The following is a 24290-nucleotide window of genomic DNA, read 5'->3' as shown; positions in this document are numbered from 1 at the left end:
TTTCTGGTGTCCCCCGCCGTGATATTGCTGGAATATTGCTAAAAGGTTGTAAAACCATACTCATGCACTCACTTAGATTTAGTTTAGGGACGTTTGCGTTTGTTTTTTATGTTTTAATACTATTCCTGTTGTTGTTTTCGGCATTTAACGAGAAGCCCCATTTATTGGCCCGTTTTTTAACTTTGTTTAGTGCCTGTTGCAGTAACTTTTGGCCCATGTTTATGCTCCTGGCGTGAACCTTGAGGGCTCCCCCATCTGCATAATTTGAGCCAGCAATTGGTACCAAACTAGAAGTCATTGAAGGGAGACAACTCCTACAGCCTTACAGTACACATTCCCAATAGTTGGCGTGGTATCAGCATTTATGCTACAATGATACTGGAGAGCTCATATCACTGTTTAATATTCAATACCAACTTAAGAAAAGATATTTCACGGTAAAAATGTAATTACCATTTATCAGTAATATTATTATTTGAACCTAGCTCTGGAAATATGATTGATCTGAATACTTATTTCACATTTCTAGCTGTGTGTATTACAAATTCTACATGGTCCCTCACTACACCACAGACTATTTCTGTTGTAAAGGATGGCGACATTCGGGAGATTTCAACTGTAATGACAGGGTAGGAGACTGAACAGATCAGTTGTAGCATCTTGTATCCATCTGTACTATTGTACTCAGTGAGCGGAGTGAGTGAGTGAGTGAGTGAGTGAGTGAGTATGGTTGTACACAGCTTTAAGCAATATCCCAGCAATTTCACCGCGGGGGACACCGGAAAATGGGCCTCACACATACCCATGTGGAGAATCGAACCCGGATCTTCGGCGCGACTACCTAAAGCTTTAGCAACTAGACTACCCCACCGCCCCGTGGGCGAAGGAAGATTCATTGAAGCTTTTTGTTTAACACCTTACTCAGCAATATTCCAGCTATATGACGGCGGTCTGTTAGAATCGAATATGGATCGTCAACATTAATTTAAAAAAAATGACATGCATCATTCAAGTCAGCGAGTCTGACCACCTGATCCCGTAGTCGCTTGTAACGTTGATCTTGGGTTGCTGAAGACAAAATCCAACTCTCATCTGTGAGGGGCGTCAGTGAATTGAATTAATCTGTAAGTGAGTAATGTTTTTGTTTTTGTTATAATTATCACCAATGTCCTTAAAAGCGCACATCATGTAAGGTGAATAAGCCTTTCTGGGAAATTGTTCGGAAACGTAATTATGGTAATACCAAGTATTAAGTATGTAGACGATTCTACTTTCAATATTGTGTCATCTGAATAGAAACCTCCATAGCACCCATGGTGTTACTTTAAATCTAACAGTTTCGTGTTTCGCTTCTCAGATTCCTGCCAATTCCAGCTAACTACGTACATGTACGCCATTGAACCAAGGAAGACGGGGCACGACCAGTGGGTTCTCTTTCTCTATGGTCATGCTATGGCAATCAAGTTTCAATAAATCTTTAAATCAGTATATTTGAGAATCATTACCAAGATTTTCAAAGTTGTAAGGCAATGGTTACAAATAATTGACAGTTATGTACGTATTCTAACGACAGTCATGTTTAAACAATTTGTTATGATAAAATAGGAACTGAATTCAGAATTGGTATATATGTAGTTAATGAAATGTTTCATCCATTGAACACATTTTAGGGATTCGAGTCGAAGACATTTGATTATACTTCAAATGATGTCTGAGAGTGAGTGACTGAGTGAATTGTGTTTAACGCTGCTTTTAACATTATTCCAGTTGTATCACGGCATGTCAGCTTAATGTGGGAGAAAAGCCTGAAGTGGTGCAGTTCTCAGACGTTTACCACTTTGGCGAAACCCACGAGCACGGGTATGGTGCTGACAAACCTAGAAACATAATCAGGGCGAACCAGGATTCGAACCCACAACCATAGGTTTCTGGCGTGACCAAGGTACGCAACTCTGCACAGCGAAACGCGGTGCTTAAGACGACTGGGCCACCCGTGCCCCCTGATGTCTGACACCTCCTCCGTGGTCTAGTGGATAGAGCGTCTGCCTGGAGAGAGTAAGGTCGTCGGTTTGATCCTTGTCCGCTTCATACCAAAAGACGTTGAAAGATGGTACTTGTTCTTACCCTGCCTGGCGTTCGGCGGTAAGGGATAAAACAAGGACTGGTCCGTTCGGAGTCAGTATACTGTATCTAAGTATTAAAGGACAAGTAAAGTTGAACAAATGATGGCGGTTTTTGAAACATTCATATTAGTCATAGAAGGTATATAAATGTCCAAGTGAAAGTGATGACATCACAGGCTCTGTAATCGGGCTTCCAACACAGATCGAACCTATTTGGGGGCGTGGCCTAAAGCTACCAGCGCAGGGGTGATAACTGTTGTGTTGGGGTTGACTTTAGGGGTTTAGGGGAGTATAAGCAGTATATGGGTACCAGGTAGGATCGGGTGAGATGGTTATGTAATAATAATGTCATTTATTTTTTTCACCATTATTGAAACTCAGAATTTCAGCATCATAACAAAAAACAGAACTTTGAAGTAAATGACAAGGGTTTGAGCATTTCATTGAAAGAGAGACTTACGAGCGCGTTTGAGCCTTTGGGCTTCCCATGTGATGATAAATAGGGAAAACAGGATAATCAATTACTACACAGTATAACAGGGTTTGGTTTGACAAGTGCTCCGTTGTATGATGACGTCACACAGCATGAACAGCCGTTTCAAGTTTATACTTCCCCGCTCTGAAGGCGGGGAAGTATACGGAACCGTTAATTTTGTAGCATGTAAGTCGACATGTTGGTTTATTTGAAATTTCAAGCCACGCATTTACCGAAACGAAACATACAAATCATGTGCGTGGAATGTTGATGCTATTCATTTCCAGCAATAAGAGATACTTCAAAATCGTCTTGCTTTTCTGAGACGCCACGTTTCGTAATGCAGATAACCCATGACATTTGTTCATTTTGTTTTTAAAAGAGCTAAAAATGTTTAGGGGATACATATATATCTTATTTCGCTAAAGTTAACCGGTCTATATTTTGTAAGAATAAACTATTGCGCATTGAGCGATTACCTCCTTTTGTTATAGGTGTAGTATAGAGCTTTATCACGCACTGACCTTACAATGCTGTACATCGTATCTTATTCAAGCTGTATCACTGAGGGTGAGTGATTATCTCCCTTACCCGAACAGCTCTATTGCGTACTACTTTTGCAATGTATTGTATGTTATTCAGGCAGCCATCGAGAAAGGTTCCAGGGGGGAATTTAGGCCAAGCCTGTCACGCGCACTCAATCTTTCAACTTCACATTGCTGTTGCAACATATTGTTCAACACGATGAAATATCAGGCTTTTATAAAGTATGACTTTGTTCAATAAACAACACATGTAAAGCAATTTGATATGAGAAATCTGTAATTAGTTGTCTTAATAATCACATGTATGGCGCTAGCTGTGCACAGTATTGTTTCCAATAGTTCACTGCATGTAATGTATGATTCATACCGTTTCATGCGGCCGTTTGCGGTTCTGCATGGTCTATTGCTTTGACAGTTTATTAACTTCCTTCAGAGATTATACACCCGTATATGTTCTTTCCTTCTGGATACATAGGAAATCAACAGGTTGGTCTGTAGTTTGCAATTACTTTCCTAAAAGATAATACGGTTGCATGATATCTTCACGATGTTTGGGTTGAACATATTGACATCCTTCGAAACATACTTCAAATCTAAACTGGAAGCAATCACAACACAAACAAACCCAGTTAACCAGACGGAACCGTACACAAGAGTGAGTGAGGGAGTTGGGTTCAGTGCCGTTTTGAATAGTATTCCGTGTCAGCTTGATGTGGGAGGAATTGAAACACCGAAGTGATGCAGGTCTTAGACGTTCACCACTTTGGTGAAACCAACGAGCACGGGTATTGTGCTGACAACAAAATTGGGGCGAACCGGGATTCAAACACACGTCATAGGTTTCTGGCGTGCCCAAGGGACACAACTCTGCATAGCAAATTTTCAGCGCCTTAGGCGACCATGCCCCCGTACACAACTGTAAGAAACTGTCATACAACAAAGATGTTTTAGATGAGATATGTATTGCGTAACATTCCATGAAGAAACAGTGGCAATATTACACTATCACAAACTACAAAATACATGCACAATAAACGACAATTAAAAAAAACAAAGGTGCATTCAACATACGAAGGAGGTAAATTATAACAATTTTATTTCAAAACAAGTGTATTATAATGATATGGAAACAATATGAGAATTGAGTAAAACTATGGTAATGTTGTACATACAAGGAATTTGTTTGAAATTGTTGATATGATAACAGATCTTGGAAGTTGTTTCTGGATAACTGTTGGTAAAGTTATTAAGAACTGTTCCTTTTAACAGAGTGTACCAAATTCTTTATCATGATTGAGGATTATTTGTGATTCTCTTTCTTGGTTGTATTATGTAAGACAGTGCTTAATGTTGTTAATCTTCTGAGGCATCAAATGTTTCACAGAGACGTTCTTCCAATGGGGTTGGTGTTTTTGTATATCTACCCATTTTTCAGTTTTTACTTTGTGATTACTTAAACGAAGTTTTGAGAAAAGTAACCTATGACCTTTGTTTTTTACAATATGAAAGATAATTCTAAATATTTGTAGATGACTTGACCAAACTGTGTGTTCTTAACTTTCTGTTACAAAAATAGGAATCCCTTAATAATTGCGTGATTTTTTACATTTGAACTGCAGTTTACTTACAGTGGATTCATTACATTTTTTTTGTTTACGATTTTAAAAGTTTGTTTTATTTAACCCAACCAACATTTTGATGACTTGACCAAACTGTTCTTAACTTGCTGTTAGATAACTAGGAATCCCTTAATAAGCATGTTTAAGAATGGCATTTGTTGTGTTATCTATATAGGACTCGTAATCAATTGTTTTTTTATTGGTACTAATAGTAGGTATATATCAAGTTCTGCCTGACAGGCCCAGTTTTCTTGACTGGGTTTTCCTTGTGCTGAGCATTTAAAGACACTGTTTCTTTAATTGTGCTTTCCAAAGATAACTACATTAATAACAACCAATTTGTACTTTACATCAATTCTCTCCTCCCATAGCTTACACTTCCTTCCTCCGCACATAACATTATATGGCGGGAAACAATTGATGCTCTGTAGCAAGCTCTACTTGTGTTTCCTCACACTGGTGTGAGGACACATGCAGATGGTGTCATCTCTCACCTCAGCCCGGAACTGACACTTCCATTAATGGTATCCCTCGCGAGTACATCGTATCGCGTTACAAGTTAGACAAGCTGTGCAATATCTAGAGTGTGAATGTAAGTTCGTTCACACCACCACAGAACACGGCTCGTATGTGTTTTCCTATCCCTGATTATCCAGTGTATTACAGCTCCATTCTTTTATAATACATTATCTCTGCCCATTCGCTACAACAGCTTTGATTTAAGCCCGATCAGCTGTTAGCTCACTTGTTTGTTGTTTAACGCCGCAGTCAGCAATATTCCAGCTGTATGACGGCGGTCTGTAAATAATCGAGGCTGGACCAGACAATCCAGTTATTGATTTCATAAGCATTGATCCACGCAATTGGTATACGATGACATGCATCTGTATATGTAATAATTGCAGGTTTTAGACATAATGTCTGATGAATTGAAAGTAGACATGTATGCTGAAAGGCCACGAGAGAAAAATAGGATATTTTTGTACAGTCCGCACTCATGGCGATCTTCATTGAAGTAAGTTGACATCAAACGTCTTATGACGTCACTGCCCAATTGTATCCTAGCACCCATAAGGTCCCTTTTCTTCTGTTGGGTCACATATTGTGAACTAAGATCCGCGCCCTGTGAGTACCAGGTCGCACCAAGTCACCGAGCCGACCCTTTGATGGCTCTTACAACCAGCATAGGCTGCTGGGGATCTCCTCTAGCCCTCTGAGTACCAGGACACACCAAGTCACGGAGCCGCCCCTTTGATGGCTCTTACAACCAGCATAGGCTGCTGGGGATCTCCTCTAATCCCCTGAGTACCAGGACACACCAAGTCACGGAGCCGACCCTTTGATGGCTCTTACAACCAGCATAGGTAGCTGGGGATCTCCTCTAATCCCCTGAGTACCAGGACACACCAAGTCACCGAGCCGACCCTTTGATGGCGCTCACAACAGCATAGGCTGCTGGGAAACTCCTCTAACCCTCTGAGGACCAGGACACACCAAGTCACGGAGCCGACCCTTTGATGGCTCTTACAACCAGCATAGGTAGCTGGGAATCTCCTCTAATCCTCTGAGTACCAGGACACACCAAGTCACGGAGCCGACCCTTTGATGGCTCTTACAAGCAGCATAGGCTGCTGGGGACCTCCTCTAACCCTCTGAGTACCAGGACACACCAAGTCACCGAGCCGACCCTTTGATGGCTCTTACAACCAGCATAGGCTGCTGGGGACCTCCTCTAACCCCCTGAGTACCAGGACACACCAAGTCACCGAGCCGACACTTTGATGGCTCTTACAATCAGCATAGGTAGCTGGGGACCTCCTCTAGCGCTCTGAGTACCAGGACACACCAAGTCACCGAGCCGACCCTTTGATGGCTCTTACAACCAGCATAGGCTGCTGGGGACCTCCTCTAGCCCCCTGAGTACCAGGACACACCAAGTCACCGAGCCGACCCTTTGATGGCGCTCACAACAGCATAGGCTGCTGGGAAACTCCTCTAACCCTCTGAGGACCAGGACACACCAAGTCACGGAGCCGACACTTTGATGGCGCTCACAACAGCATAGGCTGCTGGGAAACTCCTCTAACCCTCTGAGGACCAGGACACACCAAGTCACGGAGCCGACACTTTGATGGCTCTTACAACCAGCATAGGCTGCTGGGGACCTCCTCTAACCCTCTGAGTACCAGGACACACCAAGTCACCGAGCCGACCCTTTGATGGCTCTTACAACCAGCATAGGCTGCTGGGGACCTCCTCTAGCCCCCTGAGTACCAGGACACACCAAGTCACCGAGCCGACCCTTTGATGGCTCTTACAACCAGCATAGGCTGCTGGGGACCTCCTCCAACCCGGAATTCCGCGGGCACACAGACGATGTACAGCATCTCCATCAAAACCAGATAAAACAAGAGGCATTAATTATCATAAATTTTATTTCTGGTAAAATCATTTGACGACTCTATCTACCATAGGCAGTGAGCCATAGCAATGTACATGACACAGCTAATTAATACCACTTAATGAAAGCCATGGGCAATTGTAAAATACTGATTGTAGGTATTCCGTCAATCAACATTCTTGGCTCAACATAGATATTAAATAACCATCAACAGTGACATACATTCATCCAATCTGAGACCCTTTTACTAACATTTCTATCAATTCAGATTAACAAGGAGTAAAGCTCTTATCACATATTGCAGACCAGTCATACTCAGGATCAATGTCGACAATAAAGAAACATTCTAGGTAGTCCTATCAAGACTATGTCAAATGCCATTTAACAAATACTAATATTAAAATGATCATTGCTACATTCAGTGAGTGAGTGAGTGAGTGAGGTTTTACGTCGCTTTTAGCAATATTCCAGCAATATCACGACAGGGGACACCCGAAATGGGCTTCACACATTGTACCCATGTCAGGAATCGAACTCGGGTTTTCAGCATGACGAGTGAACGCTTTGACCACAAGGCTTCCCGGCCGCCCCTCATTGCTATAGAGACATCATGAATATTGTTCAATATAAGTCCAACATTATACAACCTAATTCAAGACATAATTTGCTTTTGCCATCAGCGCTTACAGAATGTTGGATACAGTGTGAATCGGAATACTCTTGATAAGATATTAATCTGTTGAAAACAAGCAGAAAGATATTATCAAAGTTTCAATTAGAAAATGAACTCAGTTTTAAATATGATCAAACCAAAGTTTCAAATATGTAATCAAACTAAAGTTAGCATTTTATGAAAGGGAGGGTTCCAAAATATCAAAATCCTCTCAGTCAAGTTTACTGTTACATTTTGGTTTTCATCCGCCTATTGTAAAGAACGGTTTATCATATTTCAGTTTCAAATAGAATTTCCATTGAACTTTCAAAGATTATTTCCAAACTAGGGTTTAAAAAGTAATCACACTGAAGTCTTAAATAGACAATAAAAAATGAAGTTTGAACAGGTTATCAAACAGGAGTTTCATAGAAAATATCTAGAGAAGTTTCAAACCAGTACTCAAACTGGAGATTCAAATAGATCACCAGACAACTTCAGAGGTAAAGGAAGTGTAATGTGAAGAATCCAAGTATCTTAGGCATTTTGTTTTGTCTTGTCACAGATGGACCTATCTTGGATATTCACTACCACCTGTATTTACATGAGGATCCTAGGCCTGCTCGTAGATATAGAAGAATCTACTAACATGAGTGAGTAAGTGGGGTTTAACGCCTCTTTAAACAGTATTCCAGTTATATCGTGGCATGTCAGCTTAATGTGGGATGAAAGCCCGAAGTGATGCAGGTATCAGACGTTGACAACTTCGGTGAAACCCACGAGCACGGGTATGGTGCTGACAACCTAGAAACATAATCAGGGCGAACTGGGACTTGAACCCGCAATCATAGGTTTCTGGCGTGCCCAAGGGACGCAACTCTGCACAGCGAATGGCGGCGCCTTAGACGACTGGGCCACCCGTGCCCCCTACTAACATGAGAGCAGTGTATTCGACACCTTCCATATCACTCAACTGATGCATTCACACACCCATAACCCCTGGACACTCGCTAATACACCACTAAACACAGCCGACAATGAGACTAGATTAGTATTGCATAATCATTCAAATTTGTACTTGATTCACAGAAAATTATCAACGTCGCCACTGTCTTCATCACCCCAAACATTATTGAATACAAAGAATATTGCAAAGTCTCAGTATTTCATAATTGTAACAGCTATGTACATAGAATAATTGTACAATTTGCTTCCGCTGACACTCGGATCAGTGTTAGAGGACATAGATCTGCATTATTACAACCCAACCATAGCAACACGAACTAACTAGCATACTACAGGCACTAAAACTAAAAAAATGGCAAAATATATTCATAGTTATTGAACAATTATCCTGACAACAAAGCACAGAATATGTAATTGAATGGTCCTATGATGAGTGAGTGAGTGAGTGGGTTGGGTTTAACGCTGTTTTTAACAGTATTCAGTTATATGACGGCGTGTCAGCTTAATGTGGGAGGAAAGCCCGAAGTGATGCAGGTCTCAGACGTTTACCACTTGGGTGAAACCCAGATGACGGTATGGTGCTGACAAACCTAGAAACATAATCGGGGCGACCGGATTCAAACCCACAATCATAGATTTCTGGCTTGTCCAAGGGACACAACTCTGCACAGCAAATCACAGCGCCTTAGACGACTGGGCCACAAGTGCCCCCGGTCCTATGATGAAGAGTGTGTATGAACTGATGATGTCAACTGATGGACTGATGATGTCCACATGGGACTGATAACTCGGACTGAAACAGTTTGAGCATTAGGACCTTGGCATCATGTCAACATGTGGGAACAAACTGATGCACAGCGACCAACAGATCTACTCCTTGTATGTCGCATTTCGACCTTGTCATGTGACCTTGGGAAGCATTACAGAAATGAGGAAATGTTTATGACATAAATAATCTTTTGGTTTAGAATGGAAGAAACAATTGTGTTACTGTATCTGTGTTGGCAGGAATGGCCAATCAATCAATCAATCAATCAATCAATCCTATGACTGATTGGTCGGCTAATTCCCTGGTGAAACTTAAGGAGACCAATATCACTTGAGAGAGAGAAAGTGAGTGAGTTGGGTTTTACATTGCTTTTAGCAATATTCCAGCAATATCACAGCGGGGGACACCACAAATGGGCTTACCACATTGTACCCATGTGGGGAATCGAACCTGGGCCTTCATTGTGACGAGCAAATGCTTTAACCACCAGGCTACCCTACAACACCAATATCACTAAAGACTCTGGACAAGGTACTATTGTCCTGCACTATGAATTTAGGAATGACTGAGGTGAACCAGTGATCGATATTGTGAACAACAGTCCGGGGTACATAATCACCCACACCTTACTGACAAGGTAGCTTCTGTACATACTCTCCATCCACTGCGAACATGTAGTCCTTGACTAAACACATTGTGTATTGCAGACATTACAAACTGCCGACACTACACACTGAAGTGTGAATGCTTGATCACACAGAATGCTGGTCCAAATGGCATTTAATAATTCTAGTTCAACAAATACTGGTGTTATTAGGTTGTCAGATTCCCCTCGGTGTCAGTGTAACAATATTTGCATGTTTCAAAACATATTAACAATAAGAATACAATATAGGTCACAACTAATTTATAATTTTTATTATTCTGTCATGATCATTATTAAACTTCCCATTTAGTACGTAATTGATAAAAAGAAGTAAGAAAATAGAATTCCATTATTTTTAGAATAAATACATAAAGTAAATAAAAGTTCAGAGAAAATGATATATTAAGAGCAAACATTTTAAATAGTGTCAGATATTTAATAGAATGAATGTGAGACAAACATTGTTGAGAAATTACCTGTCCCCTGTAAGGCTTTGATTTCAATAAAATTTATATTATTTAAATAAAGTAAAACACTCACAAAAATGGAAAGGAATGTCCTGAGCCTAAATGCTTTCAATATATCGTTTACTGTGTTGAATACCAGTGTTGAATACCAGTGTTGAATACCTGGTATGTGATGTTCAGTGTCTGACATATCTAGGTGGTGACACTGTATGTGTCTGTATGTATGTTCCTGTATGTATGTAACGGGACGTACCATTATGCCGGCATCACACACAATACTGTCAGTTCTTGTCATGTGGACATGCTACACAACGTCCATGTGAGATTGGATGTTTTATACAATGCTGAATAAGTATGTTTTGAGCTCTCACCCAACTTTACATTTACCGACTGTGCTACAAGAGCATCAGTGATGTCTAGAACTGGCACATACAAATGTCATTATTTGTTTGTTAACATCATATTCTTTATCACAATTAATGGACACGACTAAATGATACATATCTAATGAGCCTATCAACTTCATTTTTATACGCCCCTTGAAGAATATGTACCTGTACAATAAAATACAGATCCAAAAATTATGTTTTTAGATTTCCAAATTTATTCATAATTCACACAGTTGTCCAAGTTTACTGCTGAGGTTCTACTTGTGGGATTTTGTCTTAATCCTCTTGTGCTTCTGGATGGTTAATTTTCTCTGAGAATATGTTACTTTGGGGTATTTCACTTAATCAGAAACAAAAGCACTTACGCTTAGAGTGCTTATTTTGCTTTTTGAGCTTGCTGCTTATCTTGAAACCATCAATGCAAGCACACCATGTGTATTTGTGCTTTATGCTGCTTTCCTGAAATTGCTGCTTAGGGCTTCCAACAAGCAATGCAAGCACACAATGCTGAATAGTGCTCATTTTACATATCTGAGCTTACTCTTGCAGTCATACAGTCAAGCAAAATGCTTGATAGTGCTCATGGTTGCTCATCTGAGTTTACTCTTTTAATCATCCAGTCAAGCACACAGAGCTGAATAGTGCTTAATGGTGCTTTTCCGAGATTGCAAGTTAGTATTCAAGAAAGTATTTCATGTTTGACAATGAGAACTATCTACAGTTTTAAAGCTCTTGACACAAACAACATTAAGATTTCACAAATGTTTAAACTACAGTAGGTTCAACATGCACAATACAAACCTGTCTAAAGCACATCTCACATCATCATCAGCATGTCCTGAAGTCGGACTGTTTGGCACAAAGTGTAGCTCACTGTTTATAAAATCTCCTATCAAAACATGCGTTCCAAATAAATATATCACAATAGACAGCAGTATACAGTAGCATGCACGTCTTGGAGGAAGACTGGCGTACAACGATTTGTTTCTACCCCAGGGGTCTGCAAAGTGACCAAACTTAGGCAAGTGTCCAAGCTGGGCAATGAACCTACAGCTAAATGAATTGTTTGATAGGCATTACTTAGACACTGACGGATGACCAAGTAGACACAATTTACGGATAACAACTTCTTTATGTACGGTAAAGGAGACGTTTCAGTACAGATCCTTATACCGTTGCCAAGCAAGGCTGAAATATGTACACTTAATCTCGTAAATTGCCTTCCTGTCTTGCTGTCTTCCTCATCATGGGTTCTCTGTCCATCATGTTGTTACAGTCTTATCCTTCTGTTGTCATTACCTACTCATGTTAAACTCCTTGTATCCAATTGTTGTTACTATTAATCTCCAACCCACTATATATATTCTGTACCATGTTCATTATTCAGCCTTGCGGTACAAGGGTATAAGGATCTAGACTGAAACATCGCCTTTATAGTAAATAAAGAAGTTGTTATCCATAAACTGTGTCTTCTTTGTACAGCTAAAGGGGCAAGAATAAATGATTTTCATGGTTTTACAACAATTTATAACTCTGTATTGCCTCTGTAGACTTAGAAGCAGGGTACTTACGACCAGTGATGGAGCATTACCAGTTCCAACAGTACTTAAGCCATACCATGGCATGTCAGTGCACATGTGACGCAATCTTCGAGTTCATCACCCTCGTGAAACCCAGGAGCACAGGTGTGCTGCTGACAAACCTTGAAACGAATCTGCAATTCTGACACGTCATCATTGCTTCCTGGATTGCCTAAGGGACACAACTCTGCAGACCGAACTGCCGCACTTTTGACAATTTGGCAACATGCGTTTCCACGACAACCATTTCCAATGCATTTCTTAATTAATACAAACAATACATATGACACATTTCGCCTCATAACATTTTCCAACAATGGATAAATGAATGCAAATCGGATCTAATAGACCATATGGGTGTTGAATATGCCTTTCTTAAACTCTTGAACATTCAGGTCATTGTCAGATGCTTGAATTAATTCTCCACCAATAATGTTTTTGTAAATACACATTCATTACCTGAAATATATCACCTTAATGACATTCAATACAGAAGTGGAGGAGGTTTCTGATTTTGAATCACTTTAAGTTTGTACCCTTTGCAGTTGGTTGCAGACAAACAGGCACATCCATATTTGCAAATGTAAATGACTATCAAACGGACAAGCTTACAACATTCAATTAATACAGTTGAGACATACCCAGAGTTGATACATTATGCTTGTACACACGCCAAGGTAAATAACTGAGATGTTAGGTTCCACAACACATGTTACACAATCAACTATAACACCATATTCGTCTCCACCTGTGCATCTTCCAGAGGCAAAGGCGTTAACTGACTATAAAAGTACAGTTTCCACCCTTGCCGAACTAGGCTGCAATTATGGAGTTACATTTTGGCTTGACGAACGAGTCTATGCATAGTACAATAAACATTGCGTTACGAACTAGACACCAGGTTCGTAACTCACATCGATTTCAACATGCAGATTTCGGTCGCCTGCAGGATTTGCAAAGCATGTGTGCCTCCAACTGGTCGTCCACAGATATTTTGCAAATTCTTTCATATTTTTTAGCCAATGGTGGCGCTATGATCGAGCCTGGAAATTTCAGCCTAGTTCGGCAAGTGTGGAAACAGGACTTTTAGTGTCAGTTACCTCCCTTGCCTCGGGAAGATGCCACCTGTGTAGGCATTCAGGTGACCTTGACATGTCAGTGCTCTCTGATGTAGCGTAGACAAGACAACTTGCTACTTGTTTCTTAAATGTAGGGAATAGGGGTTTGAAATTGACCTGATATTCAATATTCATCCTTGTATGTTGGAACATCAGATTCAAGTTACGTTTCAGAGATCACCCCTTCCAACTAAATTGTAAAATGTTTTATTTGTTAAACCTGTGAAACATTTTATTTGTGGGCTTCAAAACTTGACGTATATGCCCCCCATCCTATAAACTCAAGGAATTAAGATATGAACTTCACACATTGTACCCATGTTGGGAATTGAACCTAGGTCTTCAGCGTGACAAGCGAACACTTTCACCACTAGGCTACACCATCTTGTCCCACTACCAGAGTACCATCCAAACCTACCCACTAGTAATACCCATCCAATCTTCTCCCTCACAGGTCTCATGTCAAGGTTCATCTACCATAATGGATTATTTAAACAGCTAGACGATAAACAAGGAAATCTTGTGGAAGACTATTTCTACTCTCCTACATGCAAGAACTTTAACATAGAAGTGACGTATGATTGTCAGATTGTCCTCTAATAATGATTAGCGATCATATTCATTTCAGCCTCTTGTTAATTAAAATATCCTAACTAAACAACAACATGATTATATTCGATTATAAAATAATCATGATCTAAAATTTAGTTATAAAAAAGTTCAACATGAGACATAAAACCCAATGAAGACATCAGCAACAACGTTGAACATATGGGGAGAATGCTAGAGTCTCTCCACTCAACATGCTCCACCAATGACTATGTACCGACTACCTCAACACAATCTGACACGCTTGATAGTACACCCATCATTAAATTAATACATCATGTAAATCAACAACGAATCACACTTGAATATACAAGTATATAAAATATATCTGTGTCACATCTGTACGGGACTCAGGGTAATAATGGTCTTGTCAAGTCAAATAGGGTGTGGCTTTATCATAATACTTTAGGTATTTGGCAACACTGATAGAGTGCAGCTAGACTACAACCAAAAGTCTCCAACTAATAATTTCATACCACTTTGTGTACATTATTAATAAGTGGGTTAGATATGCCAGTCAAAAGGAGTTAATATGGCTCTAGTTAATCGGTCATGCCATGACATATTAGGGAGTCAGTGAGAATGGTTTTACGCAGCGTGTTGCAATATTCCAGCAATTCCGGGTGCGACATCGGCAACACGGGAAGCCCTCGTTAAATCACCAACATCATCATCATCGTCCAGCAATATCATGGCGGGGGACACCGGAAGGGGGCTTCACACACTGTTCCCCACTGTACCCATGTGGGGAATCGACATGACGAATCGGCATGACAAGCGAACGCTTAACCACTAGGCTACCCCATCGCCCCATGACATACAGTGGTAACATGACAAAAATCATGCCATGACAGATAACTATTGAAATATTAACTTCTTTTGAGTAGTATATTTTAAAACTGACACTTCATACAAGGCTGAAATTATTCATCATATCAAACTAGATAGCAAGGATACACTTCCTTCTGTATCGATGCTCAAGATTCCATTGTGCTCTGTATCATCCATCAGAGGGTCTACCAATGTTTTGTTATCAAAACTGATTTTGGAACAAACATTTTTCATTATGTGAAATTAGAATATATGTTGAACGGTAAATAAGTCCATATTGCATCATGACTTCGGTGCGTCACATCAGGCCTTAATTCTGTCACTATCAGACTTGCAAAAAAACCAAACAAATATCCTGAGACTATTTTCTGCTCATATGACTACAAATACGCTGACAAAATAACAAAAATCATTACAAAAGAAATATTAAAATCTAATTAAAAATGGACATAACAACCATATAAGTTTTATCAAAAAGGTCAGATGTCATGGAAGCATTAAGTTAAAATATTACCTGATTACATATATAATATGTAACCATGGTAACTGGATCACATTCATTATTTTGATTTCTAAATGTTTGGTATCACACATTGAGCAGTTACATCACATTAAGAATATACTCTTCATATGCACTGTACCTGTTTGCTATCAACATTACAGTATTCAACCAAATAAGTGGCACTATGATTGAAAAGTAGGTTTGTTTTGTAATAAGGTTTCAAAACTGATACAGCTGGTACGATGTAGATCAGATTTTGTAATGAAAGATTTCTATGAAATATGATGTGTAAATAAAGAAACAGATCCATTTCAGGCTATTTCAGCATGGACATGTGGATTTCATCTTCCAGAAAACACAAAATGTTGGTATCAACACTAATTAAAAGTAAATAAAAATTTCTTTAAAAAAATTCAACGTCACCAAAATCAAAGCAAACTCAGAATATTGCATAGAGAGTTGGACACGGAAAAAACTAAATATTGCATGTGATGAACTCCGTCCTGGAACTACCTCATCTTGTTTAAAGTAAAAGACCATTTTTGAGAGGTTGAGTCCGGGTTACAGTGGTTGGCAGTGAGTCCTTCAGTCTGTACAACCTGACTGTCCAGACACAGATTGCTGGTCCTGTGCTTCAGCATCGTCTCTCCTTCAGTGCGATCCCATACCTGAAACAAACAGCCATGCCTTAGTTTGTTTGTTGCATTTGTTTACAGTTGGTGATACTCTAGGTGGCAACCCAGAGAGCAATACTCAAGCTAAAATCCGCAGATGGCAATACTAGCTAATAAGCTTAAAATACTCATATCCTCCGCCACTATGACATGTCTCCCATTAGCCCCTATGTTCACTACGAGGAAGTTGGTTGGATTGTTGTTTAACGCCGCACTCAGCAACATTCCAGCTATAAGATGGCGGTCTGTAAATAATCGAGTCTGGACCAGACAATCCAGTGATTAATATCATGAGCATCGATCCACGCCATTGGGATCGATTACATGCATCAACCAAGTCAGTGAGCCTGACCACCCGATCCCGTTAGTCGGCTCTTATAACAAGCATAGTCACCTTTTACGGCAAGGATGGGTTGCTGAAGACCTCTTCTACCCCGGATCTTCTAGACTGGTTCGGGTGCCACGTGTTAAATTGTGTTTTCACAATAATTCACCATATACCTTGTCCAAGTTCCTTAGTCAAGTGGTATACATCTTACTTAGGTAATTATGGTAACGGTTCTCAGACCATCCTGCATATCTCTTTTTGCAGAATGAGTAAACAGTTTCTGAGTTGTGCCCCGAAAGCGAATGCTACACATATTTGAGCTTAAGTCAAGTTTCTTGCAAAGGAAACATTCTTAAAAAATCCCAAGTTATAAAAAGGCACCAGTTTACCACCAGGGCTATCTATGTGCCAAGTTTGGTGAAGAAATAATACTTAAGACACAACGTCACTTGCAATCAACATGTCTGAAAAAAGGGGGATGTGCCACTGGCAGGCACTAATAAGTTGGAGCATGTCTCAATGAACATTTTTGCTCTTTTGTTGTTTAGGCTCAAAGGGCATACAAAACATATAAGAATGAATACATTCCACAGGCTTTGAGGTCTGGGTTACCTGTAGAATGTTGTCAGATTGGCACTGGAAGAGCTTGACAACAGTCCCAGGGGCATCGCCTGTGAGGGTGACACACAGGTCCAGGTGCTTGATGCTGCCATCCTTTGTCAATGAGAATTCCTGGAACACCACAGCATCTTCATGAACTTACAACGGACATTGTATGAATAACTCATTTGGATTAATTACAGCAAAATCTAATGATTTAAGTGCACATCAGTATTAATATCTGCTTTACATGTTTGTGATGGACTGGATTATGTAAAATAAATATTGATGTTCCCACTTATGTGAGTTTGAAACATGCCTCTCATCTTCAGTACATCAAATTTGGACAGAGTCGTGTGAATCATGTTTTATCCCAGAGTGTATGATATTGTCGTGCAGTTGTACGTGGATCGGACACACCGGTTAGCAGCCATTGTGACCAGCTAATTCCCATATTTGTCACCTCAGGGATCCTCACAGGGTGCTGTGGAAGTGTTCTGCGAGTCTGTGTGTATACATAGTTTACTGCGGCAGTCGGCAGTGTTAAGTCACATCACAGAAGCCAGTGACTGACAGCATGAGCATCAACACACCGCCAGGTCATACAACCACTCAACCCTCATTTACACCTGCTACAACAACAAGAATAGGTCCCTTGCCAAACAATTAACATCATCCTTTGCACAGTTCCATAAATTGTAAGTGCAGTTATGTATCCACGTTTTCTGTTTCCTGTATGAAGAAGTAAGCCTATTCTGGTGATCATGGTGTCTGGTTCATTGATACTGAGTGAGATGAGTCCTATGCTATGTCCCAATATACCAGCAGTGAGTGAGTGGGTGAGTGGGTGAGTGGGTGAGTGAGTGAGTGAGTGAGTGAGTGAGTGAGTGAGTGAGTGGGCGTTCGGACGAGCGAGCGAGTGGGTGGGTGGGTGGGTGAGTGAGTGAGTGAGTGAGTGAGTGAGTGATCCTTTTTGCTGCAGTCTGCAAAATTCCAGCAATATTTAGGTGGATGCTTGTGTGAGTTTGGTTTTTATGCCATAGTCTGCAATGTTCAACCTATGTCAAAGCGCAGCTTGTTAATGCCTGAGTGGTGAGTCAAGCACACAAGTGGTAGACTGGAGAAATGTACTCAGCACAGTCGGAGAACAACAACGCACCATCAGCCAGTTCACACATTGTATCCACCAAAATCATCAAGTGTGTTTGTCGTTTAACGCAGAACTCAGCAGTATTCCAGCTATATGACAGATGCCTGGACCAGATAATCCAGTGATTGATATCATGAGTACGATTCAGGTCTTCAGAGTACGATGACATACAATCAATCCCCCGATCCATTTGGTCGCATCTTACGACCCGCATGGGTTGCTGGGATCTATTCTAATCCGGAATCCCCATGGGTAACAGAGGAAGAGAATGCACGAGAACTGGTTGTTTCTTTCCCATTTTGGTGAGATTTGAGATGGAGGGAATATGAATGAGAGGCAGGTCATGACAACAGCGATGAGGATGAATGTGATCCTATGCATGATGGAGGAACAATGAAAGCATGAATATAGGGAGGTTCACAGAGTACACAAAACTAGCCTATGAGCAACACTATTTGCAAGCAGTGACATATAAACTACATCTGAAAAGCTTCTCCATAAATCATTACATCTACACATGGTATAATGTGCTGATACCTGGATCTGCCAACATGGCTCTGTGGACAGGACAGCAATTCATATGGCAGTGTGACTGCCCAAGCTAAAGGAACTCTGGGACAAGTTATCTGCACTATGACCGTCTTAACTCCCATAATTTATCTTAACTTCCATACTTGAACACAGATTTACAAATGACCTAGTGATCTAACAACTCTTCAAATTTGACCATGACCTAAATGCAAATTCAAAATGGCAGCTGTTTTTGTCATTTCATAATTTACACATCTCATAAAAAAAACCCTGTAAATTAATTTTGTCACATTTAGATGATCAGTGATACAAATAATTAAACAATTTAAAGCTTGCCAATTTTTACAATCAAAGCCAAATTCGGAATATATTTTCCACTAAACTATGATCTCCCCATAGTTTTCATTAAAAGCACCCATCAATACCGCCAAGCAGCATGTATGTAGCTTGCATTCCGAGCTATCTAAGCCAGCCAATCATCACGCTCTGCTAGAAGTGGGTGTGTCTACCTGGTTGCCGCCGGCATTGTGACAGGGGTATATGCCGAGGGTCCCGTCAGCAAAGTGTCCCATGGTATCAATGCACTGGCCCGACTGTTGTATACTGCCAAAAGCTACGTCCTGGGTGTCAGGCACTCTGTGAAAGGAGGAGGCATGCGATGCTGTCAAACCTCACAATACCACGGCGGATATCATCCAGTTTGGACACACATGGCCTTTCTCCCTACCTAATATTATATTCTGGGCACAATAATCAATCGTACAGTGGTATTGTGCTGCAAAACTCACTTAACATTACTGACACTATTTTCTAAACAACAGTTCTGTTGTCCTTGGCAATGTAGGCAAAGAATGGTATTTGGTCTTGTCCTAAATAACTCAAATCTTAAATTTCAAAATTTAACTTGACCATTTTCATGGCTGAATTGATTTAATGTTCTGATACAATCTTCAAGGTTCATGATCCAAACTTTCAAATGTAATTTTCGAGGAAAAAATGAGCTTGTCAGTTGTAATGTAAAATGTTAAATTTTGACAACAAAAGTTGGCAATCAACACGTTTCTGTATTTATCATTCCTGAAAAATTTTGAAATCAAAGAGAAATATATAAATATTTCAAATTCAATTTTCTCACCGAACCTAAAATAAATACCAACTAAAACCAGAATAATGTCATCACCAATTCCCCAAAGAGTCAAATTGCTTAAAAATACTCCTATGAATATTTCATAAAGCACATGTGCACCCAAACTAAAAAACAAACAGAAAGGTGTGTCTAATATAAGCTGACTCATTTGGAACACATGCATGAAACATCTTACTAATGTACAATAAGACAAGAGGTATACATGTGCTAGCAGGGCTGAGGTAACCGGGGACAACGACCATGAAGACAGGGTTCCCACAACTCCAGGAGTTCTGATTTCTGAATGTCAACCCCCTTAACTTCAATGGTATACATCGCGGAGCTCTCTATACTATCGCTCCCAACTGTGATAGGAGGCCACAACCATGCTTGGAGTTGAACTCGCAACCAAATGACCGTTATATTTACAAACAAGTGATGACTGTCGTGACGCCGAATACACCTATCGCTGCTAAATTACTTTCTTTGTTTGTCAATTTGAATTTCTGCTTCATTAAAACTATTGTGTTATTGATAGAGTAAGAATGTAAGGGAGAAATTGGTTGATTTTCCGTTAGTCTGCAATCTCGAACCAATCTGATTATTAAATTCATCTGGAAAACATGGTCAGTCGTAAACGTTTTCAAAATGAAATAAGATGGCATTCCAAAAGACAAGAACAAAAGTATAAACGTCACTACATTTGGGGTTAGAGGACAAATTTCAAGATTCTTTTAATGGCCGTGCCCACACTAGTGGCAGCCATGTTTGTAGTTGGGAAGGCAACTGAATGTACTTTAATTAGGATCTTTTTTACATTGTTACTTTTACTTAGTTGTTATCTATGGCTACAATTAATGTAACGAAAAAGGTTCAAGCCCTTTGGACAGTATTTCAGTTACATCATGGCTTGCCATCTAAAGGGGGATGGAAGCCTGAATTAATGTCGGTTTGGACTTTTACCACCTAATATATGGGAATAGCTACATGGGAGTGACTGAAGTGCTAGTTATGGAAGGAGATACCAAGTACCAAGCCCTGTGTTTCATGCAAGCTGTGGGTGCTGGCACTGGTGATGAGGATGCTGTGGTGAGGAGGGGATGAGTACCGAGCCCTGTGTTTGATACAAGCCTGGATTGAGAGCTGGGTTTCATACCAGCTTGGGTGCTGCATCTGACGAGGATGCTAGGGCTGGGTTCGGGTGGGTGGTGAATGGGGTGGGGGTGGAGGGTAGGGGGTAGAGGGTGGGGAGGGGATCAGTACGGAGCCCTGTGTTTGTTACAAGCTGTGGGTGCTGCATCTGACGATGAGGATGGGAGAGGGTGGTGGTGTGGGGAGGGGATCAGTACGGAGCCCTGTGTTTGTTACAAGCTGTGGGTGCTGAATCTGACAATGAGGATAGGAGGGGGGGGGGGGGGGGGGGAGGGGATCAGTACGGAGCCCTGTGTTTGTTACAAGCTGTGGGTGCTGCATCTGACGATGAGGATGGTATGGGTGGTGGTATGGGGGGTGGTGTGGGGAGGGGATCAGTACGGAGCCCTGCGTTTGTTACAAGCTGTGGGTGCTGCATCTGACGATGAGGATAGGAGAGGGAGATGATGAACAAACAACAAACAACATATCCCTCCTGGTTTGTGGGAACCCAATGTTGCCACGGTTACCAAAGATGATGACTGAAACTGATGCTGAAACATCACGTATGCCAAACAACTAATTCCAATGATATACAGCCAGCGCAACAATCATGACGAATACTCAGATGATGGGAAGGGATGTAAGAAGAGGTCTGGAGCAATACTTACTTCAGTTCTGGGTAGACATTCTCTAGGAACCACTTAAATGGCTTACATTGCAACTGTTCCTTCAGCGCCAAACGTTTTGAAATACTGAAATAACAAAATCACACACATATGTCACAACACAAAAGCATCTGCAATTCTGTTTGCAGAAAGAGTGGATATCTTTGTGAAGAATTTGCTTGGGGCTTACTCTGAATGTTTTGAATAATTCGAATTCATTGATAGATTTGATTTGTAAATTGTAAACAAGATTGAAACAATCTCTGATTATCCAGGGTATTATTTACCCCCCAAAGCTGGTTTCCAAGGAGATTGCCCTTGGGTGATATCTGGCAACTGGGGCATGGGTGGCCCAGTCGTCTAAGGCGCTGCGATTCGCTGTGCAGAGTTGCGTCCCTATGGTACGCAAAAAAATCGATGATTGTGGGTTTCGAATCTGGTTCGCCCCGATTATGTTTCTAGGTTTGTCAGCACCATACACGTGCTCGTGAGTTTCACCGAAGTGGTAAACGTCTGAGACCTGCATCACTTCGGGCTTTCCTCCCACATTAAGCTGACATGCCGTGATATAACTGGGATACTGTTAAAAGCGGTATAAAACCCAACCCAATCACTCACTCACTCACTAACAAGCAACTGCATCACAAAACTCTGGAGACCATTGTGATGTCATCAGTTACATCATAATCAAATGACATCATTAACCTGAAGCTTGAAGCTGTATTGTTTACACTCAACACACTGGTTGTTACTGTTTACATACAGGAAAAGTTGAAAGATTTTGGATGATAAATAGAATCTCACCCTCGTGTCTTTTGATATCAATTAAATCAAAACTCGTTGATAAAAGTGTAAAAATCGCCAGCATGCCAAAGAGTTTCAGACATTTATCGACACAGTTGATATATTTAATATCAAAAGATACCCGGTGACATTCTCTCTATCTCAATTCTATAAAGATGAAGACCCTGGGACCATTCATCAGCAAAGTCTTAGCCTGAACCTGGTTTAAATGACATGACGCTATCAATAGACATCCAGTAAACACAGAGAGTGAGTGAGTATCATTTTAAGCCGCTTATAGCAATATTCCAGCTATATCACGACGGGGCACACAAGAAATGGGCTTCATACATTTACCCACGTGGGGATTGAACCAGGGTCTTCTGCGAGACTAGCGAATGCTTTAACCACGTGGCTACCCCACCCTCCTGTTTTCTTAACAGTCCATTGATTGGATTGAATATATTGAGAGCTTCCACAAACAAGACCACGGTTCTGAATATAGATGCATGCTGAACTTGTGTTCGGTAGACATTTTGATTGGTTGTTGATTTCAAGCTCATGTTCAAAATAAATTCTGTGCCAAGTAAGTGATAAGAGAGATACAGCTGTTGACATCACCCCCGAATCGAAACTATCCAGGATGCAAGTTGGTGGCAGGGTGAAAGTTCACACCAGATTATCCACTTGCACAAATCGCTGTTAGCGCTAAGATGATCTTAACTCCCATACTTTAACATAGGCTTACGATAGTCTTAGCGCTAAGATCGCTTTGTGCAAGTGGGCCCAGGTCAGTTCTTCAGTTCTATAAGTATACTTCATCTGCTTGCACTACTCGTCCCTTCGTGGTCCACACATGTACCTGGGATCTCCCCCAAACAACTACCTGGCCAGAGAACATTGGAAATAATTTCCATAGTCCCTAAGGTACTAATTGTAGGTTGAGAATCACTTACTCTCCAAATGGAATATTTTTGGCTGAGGGAACTGCTGCATAGTAGAACTGCTTATAGTCATCCATCCACACTTCAGCAGCACGGCGTGTGTTCCTGGCAAATGGAGACATCATCATCATCATCATCAACGTTATACTATTCCTTCTATGTAATTGTCAGATTTGTAATTCTAAAATATCAATGTCATGTTCGCCATGCTCAAATTGTTTTAACTGTGTGTGGTGTGGTGAGGTGTGGTGTGGTGCGGCGTGAAGTGGCTCAGCGTGGCATAGTATATGTGTCTTTTGTTCAGATGATAAAAAGACTGCGTTCTGCGACGTACCTAGCAAATACATTGCCACTCCCCCCTGGGAAGGTGTATGGGTGCTGCTTCCTGAACACATGTCCAACTCGACTGCATGGAATGATTTCTAGAGCACCATGGCACTGCCAGACTCGGAATGAGATCTCTGAAAAGGGAAACACAATGGTAGGATCAAAAGGACATACACAAATCCCAGGCAATCTTCTGCAAATCACTTATTGACTTAAGTTTCAGGACAAATATCCATAATTCCTTGTTGTCTTTATGTTTTTCTCTGAGTGTCAACAAGGACACTTAATACGATATATTTAGGGTCCATGGTGTCAAGTTAGGAATCCAACAAGACA

At 40.8% G+C, this 24290-nt stretch overlaps 1 protein-coding gene across 1 annotated transcript in view; it reads right to left on the bottom strand.

The window, feature by feature from the left end:
- Window positions 1–14412: 14412 nt before the first annotated feature.
- Window positions 14413–24290, bottom strand: part of LOC139443944 (polypeptide N-acetylgalactosaminyltransferase-like) — a 53665-nt gene continuing 43787 nt past the window's right edge. The window contains exons 9-14 of the mRNA XM_071224830.1: window positions 23962–24088; window positions 23640–23732; window positions 21904–21987; window positions 19485–19611; window positions 17307–17426; window positions 14413–16360 (exon numbers count right to left, since the gene is read on the bottom strand). Coding sequence (XP_071080931.1) covers window positions 16202–16360; window positions 17307–17426; window positions 19485–19611; window positions 21904–21987; window positions 23640–23732; window positions 23962–24088 — 710 coding nt within the window. The 3' untranslated portion in view covers window positions 14413–16201. The remainder of the gene's footprint in view (window positions 16361–17306; window positions 17427–19484; window positions 19612–21903; window positions 21988–23639; window positions 23733–23961; window positions 24089–24290) is intronic.

The sequence above is a fragment of the Haliotis cracherodii genome, unplaced genomic scaffold, assembly GCF_022045235.1.
Source record: "Haliotis cracherodii isolate W230 unplaced genomic scaffold, xgHalCrac1.p SCAF_5, whole genome shotgun sequence".
NCBI lineage: Eukaryota > Metazoa > Mollusca > Gastropoda > Lepetellida > Haliotidae > Haliotis > Haliotis cracherodii.
Note: the sequence above shows the minus strand (reverse complement) of the source record. Positions and strands in the feature narration are given on the sequence as shown.